The 16,251-nt window shown below is 39.9% G+C and overlaps 1 protein-coding gene across 2 annotated transcripts in view; it reads left to right on the plus strand.

The window, feature by feature from the left end:
- Positions 1 to 16,251, plus strand: part of SSBP3 (single stranded DNA binding protein 3) — a 208,510-nt gene that overhangs the window by 179,007 nt on the left and 13,252 nt on the right. For both annotated transcript variants that reach the window (XM_054980690.1, XM_054980691.1), the window contains exons 6-9: positions 3,967 to 4,047; positions 4,869 to 4,928; positions 13,438 to 13,504; positions 13,611 to 13,687. In XM_054980690.1, the coding sequence (XP_054836665.1) occupies positions 3,967 to 4,047; positions 4,869 to 4,928; positions 13,438 to 13,504; positions 13,611 to 13,687 (285 nt within the window). The remainder of the gene's footprint in view (positions 1 to 3,966; positions 4,048 to 4,868; positions 4,929 to 13,437; positions 13,505 to 13,610; positions 13,688 to 16,251) is intronic.

The following is a 16,251-nucleotide window of genomic DNA, read 5'->3' on the forward strand; positions in this document are numbered from 1 at the left end:
CTCTGCTTAGAATTGGACTGTGAAAAGAGGGCATGTTAAAATAAAATTCACACTATGAGTAAAAGCATTAAATAGCGAAATTGTTTGAAACATTTATCACCATCCATACTGACCTATTCTGTTATGGTTTAAATTACGCTGATTTCTAAATTCTCTCTCAGGTTCTACAAGTTTATTACCCTAGAAATTATTTCCAGAATATGATAAAAGAAATGTGTTATCGACTATATCCTTCTAACAATTTTGTATTCTATTGTATATTACAAAAAAGTGAAAACATGCTTTTGTTTTCCTGGAACATATAGAAGAGCCAAGATTTCTGATTTTGTCAAAAGTAGAGGTCATGATAAAACTTGAAATAATAAACTCTTCTTGGTGTATATATGTTGCTTTTCAAGATATCTCCTATGGATATTGATACCATAATATGAAGTGTGTATGCACCGTATTGGGTTTGCAGGACACACAAGTGAGTCATGTTCTGTAATTCTTATTCAGCTGCTGCTTGAAAGTGTGTTTAATGGGAGAAGTTACATCTGAAAAGCTCTTGTACCCTTATGCTCATGCACTTTGTTCTTGTATATCTACCGGTACTAAAATAAAAAAAGAATTTGCAAGAAACAGCCCTTAATCTCAATTTAAAGGAAATTAACAAATGAACATTAGCCCTTTGCATACAATGGGTCTTATTAATGCAACGGAAATCAGTTTCTACACTCCTGTAAACATAACCTGGAGGATCAGCAGAGTGTTCCTGTTTAGAGCAGGGTTTGCATCTTTCTGTGTTAACTCTTAACAATTTTTTCTCTTCTATTTATATTGCACTCAAGTTTCCCTAGTACAAAAGATTTGCAGGTGCAAATATGTCCTGCTTTCATTAACTTCCCCTCCCCTTTTAAATTTATGTGATTTCAATTTTCCTTCCCTGTACTGTTAATTAGGGGATCCTCTAATCAGTACCATTATCACAGTGGTATTCATGTTTAGGAAAGCTGCTAAACAAATGCTTGCAAAATTGCTAAATGGCTAATTAATGTCTGTTAATTAAGAAAATTGCTCATGGTAACAAACCGTGCCATTGCTGGCAGCAGCTAGAAGGCGAACACTTGTTGAAATTACTAACATGGCAGGTATAGAACATCTGTTCCTCTGCTTTTCCTGAAGTGTGGAGCTGCTTCTCATAATGTACTTAAAAGTCTTGTTTGCTTTCAGGGCCAATTACAATTTGTATGAGTTTTGTTTTGGGGAGGAAAAAAATCCACATAGAACATATGTACATAATACTGTGCATTGGGGTATTCATAGTTTGGGCCTGCTTTTTTGGAATAAACTCTCTCTTCCTGAAATGAAGAAAATTAAATGAGTGTCTGATCCAGTAAGTTCAGAACTACTGCATTTGTAGGGTTAAAAATACATAAAATTAGTTGTTTCTCAAACTGTGTATCAAGACTGCAGACAGGGTCAGAACTCTTTTGCAGGTGGGTCATGAATAGACATGGGCATGAATTGAAAAAAAACGAACTACGTGATTTGTGGTTCGTTGCATTCCACAAACCATGAACTTCCATGAACTTTCCCTGGTTCACGAATCAGTTCATGGTTTGTGGCATTTCAAACGCCCAGCGCCAGCTGCTGAAGCTGGCACAGGGTGTTTGAAACTGACAGCCCCCTTCTCCTGCCATTCAGAGGCGGCAGGAGAAGGGGGCTGTCACTTCCACACACCCCACGCCGCCTTCAGCTGATCAGCTGAACCCAGCGCGGGGCGTTCTTGGGCGGCAGGAGAAGGGAATTAATGGATCGGTAGCGCCAGCCTGTCTGGCTTCACAAACCGCTCACGACTCTCACAAACCAGGCAAAAAAGTCATGGAGTTCATGGAAAACGCGGCCCCAAGAACCGCATTTTCATGAACTACAAACCAGCCTGGTTCATGCCTAATTTTAATTTGTATTACGATTCGTGCCCACCTCTAGTCATGAGGCCTGGAAGGAGGAGGAAGAATAGTTGGGAGAGGAGGATTTGGCAGACTCAGTGGCATATGTGGGTCTGACTCTGCATAATGTGCAAAATGGCCAATGACATATAGCTGACATACTGCCTGTTGCTGAGTAATGCTATATATTTGGAAGTAATAAGAAAAATGGATGGTAATTTTTGTTCAATATTAACTGATGTGAGATTCTTGCATTTTATGATGGGAAGGGGGAAAAGGAACATGAAGTTATTCTGCAAGTGAGTTACAAAACCCCCAGAAAGTTTGAGAACCACTAATGTAAATAAGTATTTTCATAGCACGCACATTTAGAATCTAGTTTTTTTCCTAAAAGCACCTTTACTTTATTAGATCAACTTGGTGAGGATTATAGTAGTGATATGGAAATAACACTGTCGTCTCACTTATAAAGGTTTTTAAAATGGGGATGATCAGATTTCTCTTGTTATGGTGGATCTTTTAGACCCCTGTTCAAGCTGGAAAATGTACATTTAAAAAAGATTGTTCTTATAAAACTTCCTGATAGTTTTCTTTTTTACCTAACTTCCCAAAAGGCAAGCAGGAAAACAGCAAGAAATCTTGCTAATTAATAGGAATGTATTGTTTGGGAGTGAGTTTTGCGTGTGTTCTTCAAACATTTATCCAAATGGATTTAATGTTGAAGGCTTGTAGAATATTAAAGAATGGTGTAATGTATTGTTTTATTCAGCTCATGCAGGCTGACTGGTGGCCAAACCCCTATCACGATTCATATGGCAAAGCAACATTCTTGTTTACCCAAAATTCCTCATTAGCATAATTTGAATAAAAACGTGCATTACTGCAGGCAGATGCCAGGACACAGTTGGTGGACATGTTGCATTTCTAAGATGCCATGTGTGCAATTTCCAGTGTGAAACTGGATGAGGCAATTTTTTTCAGATATTTTGGAGATGATTATGTTAATTGAGATCACAGTTTGCATTTATTAAAGTTCAGCAATGAAAATGTTTGCTTACAGATTATGTGCCACCACACGTTGCACCTATTCTAGTCTGTCCACAGAGCGATAGACATCTAGGTTTGAGTCAAGTTTCAGTTCTGACAGTGGTGCAATAATTAGTGATCTCAAACCTGGGGGGGGGGTCACAAATATCAGAATAATAATTACATTTATATATTCCCTTTAGACAGATCAATGCCCCACTCAGAATGATGAACAAGGTCAGTGTTTGATATATTGTTGAAGGCTTTCACGGCCGGAGAACAATGGTTGTTGTGGATTTTCCGGGCTGTATTGCCATGGTCTTGGCATTGTAGTTCCTGACGTTTCGCCAGCAGCTGTGGCTGGCATCTTCAGAGGTGTAGCACCGAAAGACAGATCCCTGTCTTTCGGTGCTACACCTCTGAAGATGCCAGCCACAGCTGCTGGCGAAACGTCAGGAACTACAATGCCAAGACCATGGCAATACAGCCCGGAAAATCCACAACAACCAAGGTCAGTGTTGTTATTATCCCCACAATACAGTGGGAAGCTGGGGCTGAGAGGAGTGGTTTACCCAAGGCCACCTGCTGAGCTCATGGCAATTGTGGGAGTTGAACAAGCAGAGTACTGATTTGCTGCCCAACCACTTAACCATCATGCTACAGTAGCTTTCATGCCCTGGATGTGTCCATTATTCAGGATTGTAATTTGGGCTTGAAAATAAGGGAGTGGAGAGAATACTAAATGTTAGATGGGGAGGGGTTTGCCTTCTGTTTTCAGTGTTTGGAGGAACTGTAGTTGCATTTTGAAATTTAACTGTGCTGCCATAGGGGCACTAGAACTTTTCTAGTGTTCTTTGACAGGCATCTTTCCCTATTTTTAAAGTAAACAACATACAGAAATTAAACATTGTTCCCTTCAAAGGTTCACCAGTATGCTGTTAAAGTTAGCTGTTTTCTTGCACATTCATGTGCCCGATTAATAACCATATTCTGTTGTCTGACCTCACAGGGACCGCCTGGCTCTCAGCCTTCGCCACACGCACAGCCTCCACCTCACAACCCCAACAGCATGATGGGACCCCACAGTCAGGTAAAGACATTACAGGGCACTGCTATGTATGGTGTTTGTGTTCTGTATTATTGAACTCTTTAAGCAATGGGGGCCACACTCAGCTGATTTAACTGTGTGTGGTTCCCATGTGGTTGAAATATGGCAGGTTTACATACCCTCAAGGCCTGGGTCTCTGATGTTAATTTTATGTCACCTCATTCCCGTAGGAACTTTATTTCTCTTGGGTGTGTTTGTTCCACAGACATTAAATTAGAAAGCAGCTTTAAATTTCAGACATGCTAATTTACATATAAATATCACTTTTGTTTGTGTAGATTTTTTTCTGAACTACGTTAGATACTCATTATATACTTTAAATGTTCACTCTACTAGTTTCTGGAATATTTTAAATCTTTCCCTCCTCAACCCTGATTTTTCTTTACTAATCTGTGAAAATATATCTAATGTTCAGTCAGTATTCTTCTGGTGCTAATATTAGCAACTACACCTAGTCATGTCAAAGTATATTAAGCCTTCTTAACAATACAAAATAAAAAATGTTAAAAATAGGCAGAGGTTTAAGAGTCTAAATATCTCGTTTACTAACAGATTTTTAAATAAAAAATTGATTCTGTTATAAATGTGTCAAGTCCAATTTAGAAGTTGTATCAGACCTTCCGTCCAGTTGGCCTGTAGTCCATCTCAATAGGGTTCTGCTAATCAGATGTTGGATATGAATGGGGAAGAAACGAAGCAGGGTCAAATAGGTTGTTTGAGGCACAGCTTTGGGGAAGAAGCAGTATTGTTTACTATTACTTGAAAGTGTACACAGCCACTGAACTGACTTTATATGTTCACAGCCTTTTATGTCACCAAGATACGCAGGAGGTCCCCGGCCCCCCATCAGAATGGGAAACCAGGTATTGTATGTCCTCAAGGCTTTGTGCTGAAATATTTTCTAAAGCGCAATTGAGGCTTGGATGTATCATGTGAACGAAAGAACAAACCTTTTAAAACTGAGGTTGTAATAACTTTTGACACAACTTTCTCTTTCTTTCCTCAAGGTGTGTTTAAGCTTTCTTAATCTCAGGTAGCCTTTTGCTAACAGGAAGGAATGTGATTGCACAAACATAGCAAATAGCAGGACCTCAGGACAGAAAGTGTACTGTTACCTACAAACTTCTGGCTTGTAGGTTAAATTCATGCAAGTGGGACCTTTGGAAATGTACAGAAGATAATATTGAATAAAAAGTGTTCTAGCCCCTTCTTTAGGGGTATGGATAATAAAATCTGCAATAATATTACTGTAGGAAACAAACCTCATTCACATTTTAAAAATAGTAATACTTGGTCTTTGTCTTAGCTATAACTTTTTAATAATTGTACAGTCTTGAATATTATTTCTATTTTGTAAATGTGTATGTTGTGTTTGAAAAGTGTATATGGCTAGTTTTCTCCAGTACACATTTACAGTATGTTTTGTTTAATGCCATTATCCTATTTTGTGGCTTTATAAATAGAATTGTTAAAATTAAGACAGAACTAAGAATGTTTCTTTGTGAAGGATTTGGAGTTGAGCACAATTGCTGGTTCAGATAAGTATATCTGAAGTTGGGTTTACGCTCAACTTTCTGAGACAGCAGTAATCTAACAGTACAGTACCTGACTTCTATGCTATCTTACTGCTAACCTAATGTGGAGTAAGCTACTCCTGTTTACTTCAGTGTGTCCACATCTACTAACTTTACACCTGAACTTTCTGTTGGAGTAAACAGCTGTTGTTTTGAAAGGGTAGGTTCATACGCATCCAGATAGAGAGCCATCAACAAATTAGAAAATATAATTGATTGTTAAAAGGTTATGGTTAATCAGTTTATTATATTTGAACATGGTGCCAAAATCTTAATATCGGTGCCTTTTTAAATCACTGAAGATATCACAAGAGTTTAATAAACAAAAGCAGGGAAGATAGCCATGCCATCTCTAATTATTTTTTAATCCCATCACAGTACACACCAGAACCAAAATGACTTTCTAAAATAACCCAGTGTGTTCTTACCTCTCAGTTTCCATGATTAAATTTTCTGTCTGTATCCAGTTAAATCAACTAAAGCTTTAGCTGACTGATACACTGATTTGAAATTCACTGAAACTGTTTTATACCCCTACTGTAAATGCTGATGATGACTGGGTATTGTTCAAATGGTTGTTGTGGGTTTTCCGGGCTGTATTGCCTCCTCAGGATACAGTGAAGCCTCCCGCTATTAGCATTCCACACCCTGGGAAACTCTTACAGGATGACTCAGCTCAACCCCACCCCTCCTGAGTAGATACAAATGACCTGCCAACATCTTTTCCACACTGTGACACTGAGAGATCTGTCTTTTGGTGCTACACCTCTGAAGATGCCAGCCACAGCTGCTGGCGAAACGTCAGGAACTACAATGCCAAGACCACGGCAATACAGCCCGGAAAACCCACAACAACCATCATTCTCCGGCCGTGAAAGCCTTCGACAATATTGTTCAAATCTTTAAAAACTAAAGTACAAAAGTTTGTGTGCTGCTTAGTTAAGAATTCTGGGTAGATAAGATATGTGAAGCTCTCTGTGACTCGGGATTAGAGATGGGCACGATCCAAAAAAAAATTAACGATCAAGCTGATTGTGGATCGGCGCCGGCGACGATCCTGATTTAACGACCCGCACCAAGCATCTCCCGTTCCCAATCTGTGGATCATGGAGGCAAAAGTGGAGGGGCGCCCCACTGTTCCTAGCGATACAGGAACAGTGGGTGATGCCAGCGGCATCTGTGTTTGTGTTTGGCTGTCTGTGTTTGGCCGTCAGAGCTGCCTATCAGGGTTTGCAGGGATGAGATTGGAGTGCCCATGGCTACAGAACACTCCCTTCCCCCTCCCTCCCCTGGCTGTCTTCTCCCAACTGGTGACTGCTTTGCTGCTCCATGGTTGGAAGGAAGCCCTGCTGATCAAGGAAAGCTGGGCTTCCATTCGGGTTTCCAGGGCGACAGAAGGAGGGCAAACACAGATCAGGCATTCCCCTGGCTCCATTGCCAGGGGAATAGATTGCTGGCGCCTGAGTGTCTGGATCCCCGATCCGAGCCCGATTGCCCCGATCCAGGCCCCTCCCGATCGCTGGATCGTTGGCCATGGACGATCACAATCCGCCGGGTCACGATAGCGCGATCGCCATTATCATGGGTTTTTTTCGATCGTAATGCGGATCGTGCCCATCTCTCCTCGGGATCTTTCCAGATATTATTTACCCCCACCCCGAATTTTATCATTAGCTCTACATTCATTCTAGCCATCACCATGTAATATATGGCAGGTAGTTTTGCTGCTGGGGTGCATGTTTGTGGAATAGAGAAGGGCTGGAGAGGACATTGCTGTGGAGAACAATTCAGGCTTGCTGTAAGAGAGATTATAGTGGAGTATACAGCCTGAAAATAGCTAAGTGAGCAATATTTTTAAATATTTTATTTTATTTATTTTTAAAAAAATATACCATGCCTTTACACATAGGTCAAGGTGGTTTACAAAATGATTTTAAAATTTCTAAAACCAAGATAAAATCTCTCCCTCCCATCCTTAAAAGATTCCCCTTCCCCTTTTTAGCTTCTTCTGGTGAAGAGTTAAGCTTACTAGTACTCACCACTTTTTTAAAAAAAAATTAAGTGCTACATGAACATTCATGTGCTTGCATCAGGACAACCAGCAACTAAAAATAAATTGAAATTATGCAAGCACTGTGGGAAGCACTGTCCAAAGGAACCTGTGATACTCTGGCAACCATGCTGTATGCTGCGCTCACTGTACAAACAGACACCCTAGCTTAGTGGAGGAATGGTGAGGCTCATTTCCCCAGAAACAGAATATGTCTGACTGTTGTGGGGAAAGTATGGCATTCTGCTATAGCAGAAGCAGTAGCTGAAGAATGACATACAGATCCTGATCATCATAAAGCTAACATCTGTACCTTTATTGCGCTATACAGTAATTGTCCTGAAAGGCCAGTGGACAACTGGAAGCTGGAAGGTAGATCAGCAGGCTCCCTATGTTGCACTTGACCAAGTTTTTTCAATTTCGCACATTCCTAAATTTCAAGCCAAGCCAGTCTGCCAAATTATGATTAGAGATTGCTTGTGTTGAGGGGAATTGTGGACACTTTTCAGAAAACAGGACCCTTGTTAGGCTTGTCTTTCGTAATTTTTAAGAACACTCTACATTATTTTGAGTCTAAGTATGACCACACAGTTGGTTACTTCCCTAGAGCACAGGGTTCTAGAAGTGAGTGCAGACCCTGCAGCTATCAAGTCCCTGAGCAAATTTGAGTTGCACAATGACAGGCAGAAGATTGGACACCCCACCCTAGGCTGTCACCTTTTGGTTGATAGTAGCTGGCTGAAACTTCTATATCTTATGTGTGCATGCATACAACTAAGCTAGATTACTTTTTCTGCCTCCTTGCACATGGCATAAAGTTCTTGAATGTCATTCCAAGTATTAACCACATGTACTGTACATTGTTTGCTAATTTTATTACTAGAAACATTCGTCTACAATGCAGGATAGGCAGAGCAAGTTAAATTTCAAATCAAAAATACCGCTGTAAAGCTACTGAGAGAGAAACCACAAAGCCATATAACTGATGCCCAAGTCTGGTAAAACTGCACATGCACTAAAACTTAGTTTTAAAGGGTAGTTTTTTTAAACCTGACTTGCAGAAAGACCTTACCCATTTATTTAATTATAAAACATGTTTTTGTCCTGCCCTTCCATTGATTTTCCCCAGCAGTCCCTTTGTAACCTGAACACATGAAAATTGATTCCCTGGATCACAGAGCTCACCTGGAGTTAATTGTCACAAGGGTTGATGGGCTACAATGAGGAGGGGAAATAGGGTGAAATTGTTCCTGCCTGTTCCATCAGTGGAACTGCACTGATAGAAGGTGGGAGGCGGGGCAGTTTTCCTTCCTCTCCTCATTGTAGCCCATCAACCCTTGTAACTATTACAACATGAATCTTATGACCCCAGGAATAAATATTCCTAAGGTTAGAAGGGACTGTTGGAGAGTCGAGGAAGATCTGCTCATATAGAGATTGTGGATCACTGAACCTAACCTATATGATGCAGAAAACAATATATTAAGAAAAGCAGTCCACTAAAATCCAACTTAAGAGAACCAGAAATTCTCAGTACCTCATTAATGCCAACAAAAACATAGTTAGGTGTAATAGCGGAACTTGCAAATTAAAGGTCCTCTCAAAGATGTTCACCTTGAGCATATAGCATGGTTTTTGGCAGCTCTCTACTGGAGGGCATTTTAGACGTTCTGTTTTGCATTTGAGTTTAAATTGTAAGACTATGCCAGTCTTATGAACAGAAACCTTGAAGATACCATTGTTCATACACTACTGTTCCACCAACTTGTCATTCAGTTTTTTAAACTTCAGTTTAGTTTAATTGTGCATAGAAACCTGAGTTTAAAAGGGAGAAGGGAGAGCACAGAAATTGCTCACAAAAGTATAAGCATGCTTATAGGAGAAAACTTGGAGAGCGATCATGGCCTTTTGTAACTCAAGATGGAAATACAAAGTGAAAATGAGACATGGTAGTAAACCAGGCTAGATGACTGAACACAATATTTGATGTTTTTTTCAAATATGTCATATTTCTAGCTTTTGTACAGACTATTCAGTATTTTGGCTACAATAAGCATCTTCCAACTTGAGCATTTTTTTGCTCATATTTTTAAGAAAATTTATTTGTATCCAGTCACAGTGATCCCTCTTCAGAAGAAGAGGTAGCTATTTTATTTATTTATTCATTCATTCAACTTATATTTCCTCCCTTCCGTTGCAAACCTTGACTTTGCTCTTTGTGTTGATCCTGAGGATCAAGGACCTCAGTGGACTGCAGTAGGAGAGGGAAGGGAGGAAAATCCCAGTCCATGAGGTCTACTCCAAAAGCAGATCTTGTTGGCTACTAGGGTTGCCAGCTCCAAGTTGGGAAATTCCTGGAGATCTGGGGGGTGAAACCTGGAGAAAGTGGGGTTTGGGGAGGGAAAGGACCTTGGCATGGCATAATTCCATAGAATCCACCCCCAAAAGTAGCCATTTTCTCCAGGTGAACTGATCTCTCTGGCCTGGAGACCAGTTGTAATTCCGGGAGATCTCCTGTCACTACCTGGAGGATGGCAACCCTATTGGCTACTAACTTCTATTGCAAAACTTGCTAGCAGATTGCTGCCTTGAGAGAGATAGTATCTATATTCTCCTTCCTGCTTTATCAGTACATGGAAAGCATTTTGTAAACTTGAAATAGATTTGTTGTCTAAGCAGAGTGTGCCTTTGCAAGAAAAGAAAGCAGTGCTATGGATCCTACAAAATGAGTAAATATGTACTTAATACTTACAAGCACATCCTCATAATCTATTCACGTTGGTTCAGTAAGAAACGAAGGGGAAACCCTATAATCCTTGTTGATGAAATGTCTGCTCCAGTGGCAAATAAATAACTTTAATATATTTACATAGTGTATTTGTCAAGTGAATTTTTTAAAATAACACTGACATCAGTAGTGCTTCATCAAAGGACTTCCTTTTTGAGACTCAGGCTATATACAGATGATAGCTTTTTCAGAGAGGCAGTTTGATGAAACTGTTGTTATTGGAGACACATTGGTTTTTCTGACCTTCTGTGGTCTCTGATCAAGCAGGTTTCGGAATAGTCAGAAAACCTCTTTGATCAAAGATCCATAGCAGGAGAGAAAAATGTCTTATACCAACTTTTGGTCTCACAAAAAAGCCATTGTCCATATACAGGGGTTTTTCGACACTCAACTTATTCTTGGTTTTCTTAGCAGTTGATCCACAAATTCTATATGTGGGTCCTGTGGTAACATGCCAGGAAGCACAATAAATATGCCTGTGGGACCATCCTCTTCAGTGATATAGCAAGAGCTGTAAGAACTGCATTTTTTCAAAAAAAGGATGAAAAATGAAACCACACATTTTCCATGGTGGAGAGGCAGGGAAGCAGAGGGCGTGGTTTGATGACAAAAGTCCAGTCAACCAAAACTGGGTTTGAAGTTGGTGGGAGTTAGTGGAACAAACAAAACCAAAGGAAGCATTACACACAAGGAACAAAGGTGACTTAAAATCAGGGTGAATAAAAATCAATGATTTAAAAAAATATATTTTTTTAAAATTTAAATCGTATTTTTTTTAATTTAAATCGGATTTTTTTAATTTAAATCGGATTTTTTTAAATAAAATGCTTTTTGAGGAAAATATATTATCATCCAAAGGTTATTCCATCATGAAATAAGGATTAGTTTTTAATTATGTATCATAAGGCTGTATATGTTTAAATTTTTTGGTAAATAAATTCCATTAATCCATTCACAATGTCATGCTCTTCCAGAGGTTTCTGTAAGATTACTGGGCAGTTTCTCTAGCTACAAGATACTATCACAGATACTTGATTTTGCTGTTCTCAGAACTGTGAATTTGTGTCTGCAGAGATCACATGCCTCTTCTTCACAGCAAAAATGTTATAAAATGAACAGAGTTGAGAAAAACCTTAATCCCATTGTTCTACAAACCTACGTACACAGAATCAACCCCTTAAGTGCTAAGTTTCAAAAAGTTCAATGAATAGAAAAAGATTGTTTGGAGTGGAATAGATCTGTACAGGAAGAAACTAAGTGTGAGGAGGGAGGGGCAAGCAGTAAAAATGAAAGTGAAACCTCACAATTCACTTCACAATAATTTCATAATTATCTATAATGTGCTTCTAATAGTCTTAAAAATCAATATTTTTTATATAACTGTAAAACTAATATGAACAGTTGTTATTCTAAAAATGAAATCTTCATCTAGTTGTATATTAAGGTTATACCAGCAAGAATGAGTCTTTTTGTAGAAAACTATGATTTAAATCTAGTCTTACTGATTTAAATCATGATTTAAATCAAATCCACCCTGCTTAAAATTAGTTTTTTTTTTAAAGATCCAAGTTAAAAGTGCTCCCAAATGAACGTTTAAAAAAAAAACAGGAAAGTGAGGCAAAGTCTTAACAACACAAGAAAAAATGCAAAAGTCCAGAAATAAACTGAAGCAGAATGGGACCAGAACTGACAAAATAACCCCATGCCGAAAACTCCACAGAGTGTCACTTTTCCCACAAACAGGGCTCATTTCGAGGGGGAATGCGCAGGAACACAGTTCCGGCAGTTCCCCAAAGAGGTCACATGTCAGGTGGCCCCGCCCACTTGACTCTCGGCCATTTGGGGCCCGTTTCAGCCTGGATTGGAGCCGAAACGGCCTGGATTGGGCCTCTGATGGGTGATGGATCACTCTCCCACTCAGCAGCAGCCCGATCCTGACCATTTTGGGCCCCTTTTTGGCCATTTTCAGCCCCTTTTTGCCATTTGGGGCCCAATTTCGGCCCTGAATGGCTAGGATTTGGTCCAAAACAGCCAGGATAGGTGATGTCAGGGGTGTGGCATATGCAAATCAGTTATGCTAACAAACACTTCTGGCAATGGCATGGGGTGTGGCATATGCCAATGAGTTGTGCTAATGAGTTCCTCCAGCTCTTTTTCTACGAAATGACCCCTGCCCACAAACAACAATGAGATGATCCTTCTCTGTGTTCCTGAAGATTTATTATTCTCACAGTGAACATTTACTTAATCTAGACTGAACATTTTCCATATACAGTAAAAGCAACAACTTCTTCTGTATAATCTACCTCTTCTAAACAGATTAGTTTTTTAACAGTAAGTTTGGTGTAAAGTGAACATGCTGTTAACAACAAAATAAGGTATCATCAGACAATTTTTCATGATCTTTTTAAAGGCTGTTGAAGAGCCATGAATTAGTAGAGACAAACCATAGACCCTTTTACCTGAAAGTTATGATGGTGTTCTTTGGACACTAATATGCCACTGGCCATAGGATATCTGTAGAGCTTCACATTAATATCTCACCATTTTACAAAAGTCTATTGCCCACCCCGCCCGCCTCTGAATATATCTGCATGTTAGATCCTGGGTTGGGGATAAACAGTCCAAGAATGGCTTTGTGGGCATTTGCAAGGAGGAAATCAATTGACAGAGAAGGGGGTTAGTTTCTTCTCATCCACCACTTCTCCCCTGCAAATACCTTGTTGTTCCCACATTTGCATTATGGGATGAACGCTGAGTTTGGAATACTGTGCTTGGTCTAACCTTCAGAAATATCCCATGTCTTGAATATTATTACTTTGAAAGTGAATACAGAAGCTATACAGAGAGAGCTTTCTGATTTTTTTATATAATTGTTGCAGTGAAACAATCATGATAATCTTACTGTGCATCTTCAAATATTTTATTCCCCCTATTGATTCCCCCCCCCCCACTCTCAGCCTCCAGGTGGTGTTCCTGGTACACAGCCCTTGCTGCCCAACTCAATGGACCCCACACGACAACAAGGTAAAGACACTGGAGGGGTGTCAGTGGGCAGTTTCAATCACTTGGCTTTTGCTGTTCTCAAATGCATTACTCTTTTATAATGTCTTCCGATCTTTCCTCCCACTAGGGCATCCCAACATGGGAGGGCCAATGCAAAGGATGAATCCTCCACGAGGAATGGGACCCATGGGTCCGGGTCCACAGGTAAAAACTGGGCAGCGCATTTCCTACCCTGTCCAGTGCCAAATAACATCTTCCATAAAGTAGCAAAGTTAGTGAGCAAAACATCATCAAAGCAGTCTCCAGGGGCTTGAAGAGCTGGGAGCACTTCCATTCCACCCAACCCTTTTCTCCCCACCATTAGCGGTAATGCATTTTACATTAGTGTGTTTATGTGTGTCTGGAAAAATCCCACCTTCTAGCTATGGTTTCAAAGCTAAACATCTTCATGTCACGTACTTCATGTGCTTTACCTACCCCAACTCCACATACAAACCCACTCTTCCACCTTTTGATATTTAGTCTAAATGGATGGTCCTCCATTTAACTGGGATCGTTATATCAGGAAAGAGCCATCCAACTTAAAATGCTAACACACAAGAAAAAAATTGCAAGTAGAACATTTCATGTGTTTCAGCAGCTCATTTTTAATATTTCAATTAGTTACAATATATTCTGCTTTTCTTTGCTTCAGTCTTTATAACAGTGGCGGGCAATTTGTGGATTACAGGCCTGTTGATTGACCCACCTAAGGCCTCCCCCTAGCCTGCTCAGAAGAATTTATTTGATTTCTACTCAGTGTCTTTTATATTCTACAGGATAAATTGGGGGGAAGGGCTGAGATCTGAAGTTATACTTAACATTTCCAGGTGTATTCCACTGGCCAGTCATTGCCTGTATCTGTTTTATATGATTCTATGTTTAAATCTTTAGTCTGGACAGCTTTGCTAAATGCCTAAGAGCTCTTAATTACGAATGTCTAGTTGTGATATGATATGGATCTGGGAGTCTTCCGGGAGTGATTATTACATGTGCTTATACTGGTTGCAGTGTTGATCCATGGTATTGAGGCTCAGTGGACTGAACACCTCTTCTTTCATAGGTTTGCTGCTTCTCTGTGGCCCTTCCTTTGCAATCTTGCACTCTCTTCGTTCTTTTAGCTTGCTTCTTCCAGAAACCTATCAGCTGAAGTGCCTGTCTTCTTTCATTATGTTAAAACTTTGGGGAGGCTCCAGTAAGTTTTACTTATCTGAGAGCAGTTATAGCTAGCTATATTATCTGCGTTCACTTGTAGTATGCATGTAACTACATGGGAAGCCAGGTACTTGCAGAATCCAGGCACATGGCAGTGCTGATCCAGCCATGTGATGGTAAAAATTATACCACATCCTTGACCTTTCCAGCCAGTGATATAAGTGTGCTAAAATTTTCTTCACCATTAGGGTGCTAAAGACAACTAGTTGCCCATTGGATTATAAGTCTGCTACAGCAAAAAATTGTGGGTTTGAATTGGTCTTCTGTGTGAGAGTCACTTGAAAGTTTTAACATTTCTCCTTGTAGGTTCAGGTTTTTATGTAATGGCTCAATTCAGATGATCTTCCAAATCATGATTTGAAGGACAACCAGAGTTTCAAGGGCTGGCCAACCCACTTCTCCTATTCACATGCTAATTCACTTCTGCGTTACAGGCTGCCCCTTATGAGAGCTTACCCTAATATCTAAAAAGGGCAAACTATATTTAACATTAATCTTCAAACCATGGTTTGGATCTGTGGTTTGAAGTGAGTTTGCAGACCATAATATGAAGTAAGGGTTAAACCTAATTTACTTAATCTGCATGTTATGGAAAACTGGTTAGAGCAACCCAGAAATTGATGAGGGAATTAATGAATGAGCAGGGAGTGGGCAAGCCTATGGCTTGGTTTATCTGTAACACCAAGCCATGGTTTGGCATTACATGAAGGACCTTGAGAAAAGACCCGTGCACACATACTCTCTGGTTTCTAACTTTCCTTCATATACTGAAGTTCTCTCTCTCCTGGTGTATGGTAGAACATAGTTTGCCATCTGAAGTGGCAAGCTGTGGCTTGCTCTGGTCATTAAACCAGAATTGCAAAACACAATGTGGTTGTAGTTTGCAATTCTGATTTGTGGGGCAAACATATTGTTGCTGGTCCATTTGTAAGTACAAGGGACGTGCACAAAACTTTGGGCTGGCCCAAGATTTTTGGTGCCCCAGGCGAACTATGACATTGGCATCCCCCACACCAGTAAGAGCAAGCCATAGTTTGCTTCAGACCAAGAAAGGAAGGAATCAGAATGCCTGAGTTTCCTTCACAAACTACCACACCGTGGCTCACTGTTAGATTTGAGCCATGCCTGCATCTCTCTTCAGTATTTGAAAGAACATTGTGAAAAAGCCAATGACAGATTAGAACACATTTATTTTAAAATTTCAGGGAGTTCTGCATGCCCCTCAACACTCTCCACATTGCCAAAAGCAAAACTCAGTGTTAGCCTACCAAGTGAAGAATTAATGTTGGAAATAAGCTTCTGAAAAGGCATTTGCTGATTTTTTCCTTTACATTTTTCTAAACTTAGAACTGCCCATTCCTGCTAACATTTTGACATACTGAGTGCCACTGTAAGGGGGGGGGACTTGTAAAAAGTCTGTCTAGTTTTTTTGCTACACAGAAGTAGTTTGCATAAATTAAATTATGTAGTTTCTTGGATTTGCTGCTGATCATTACAAAGAACATTCCGGCTTG

The sequence above is a fragment of the Eublepharis macularius genome, chromosome 5 (assembly GCF_028583425.1).
Source record: "Eublepharis macularius isolate TG4126 chromosome 5, MPM_Emac_v1.0, whole genome shotgun sequence".
NCBI lineage: Eukaryota > Metazoa > Chordata > Lepidosauria > Squamata > Eublepharidae > Eublepharis > Eublepharis macularius.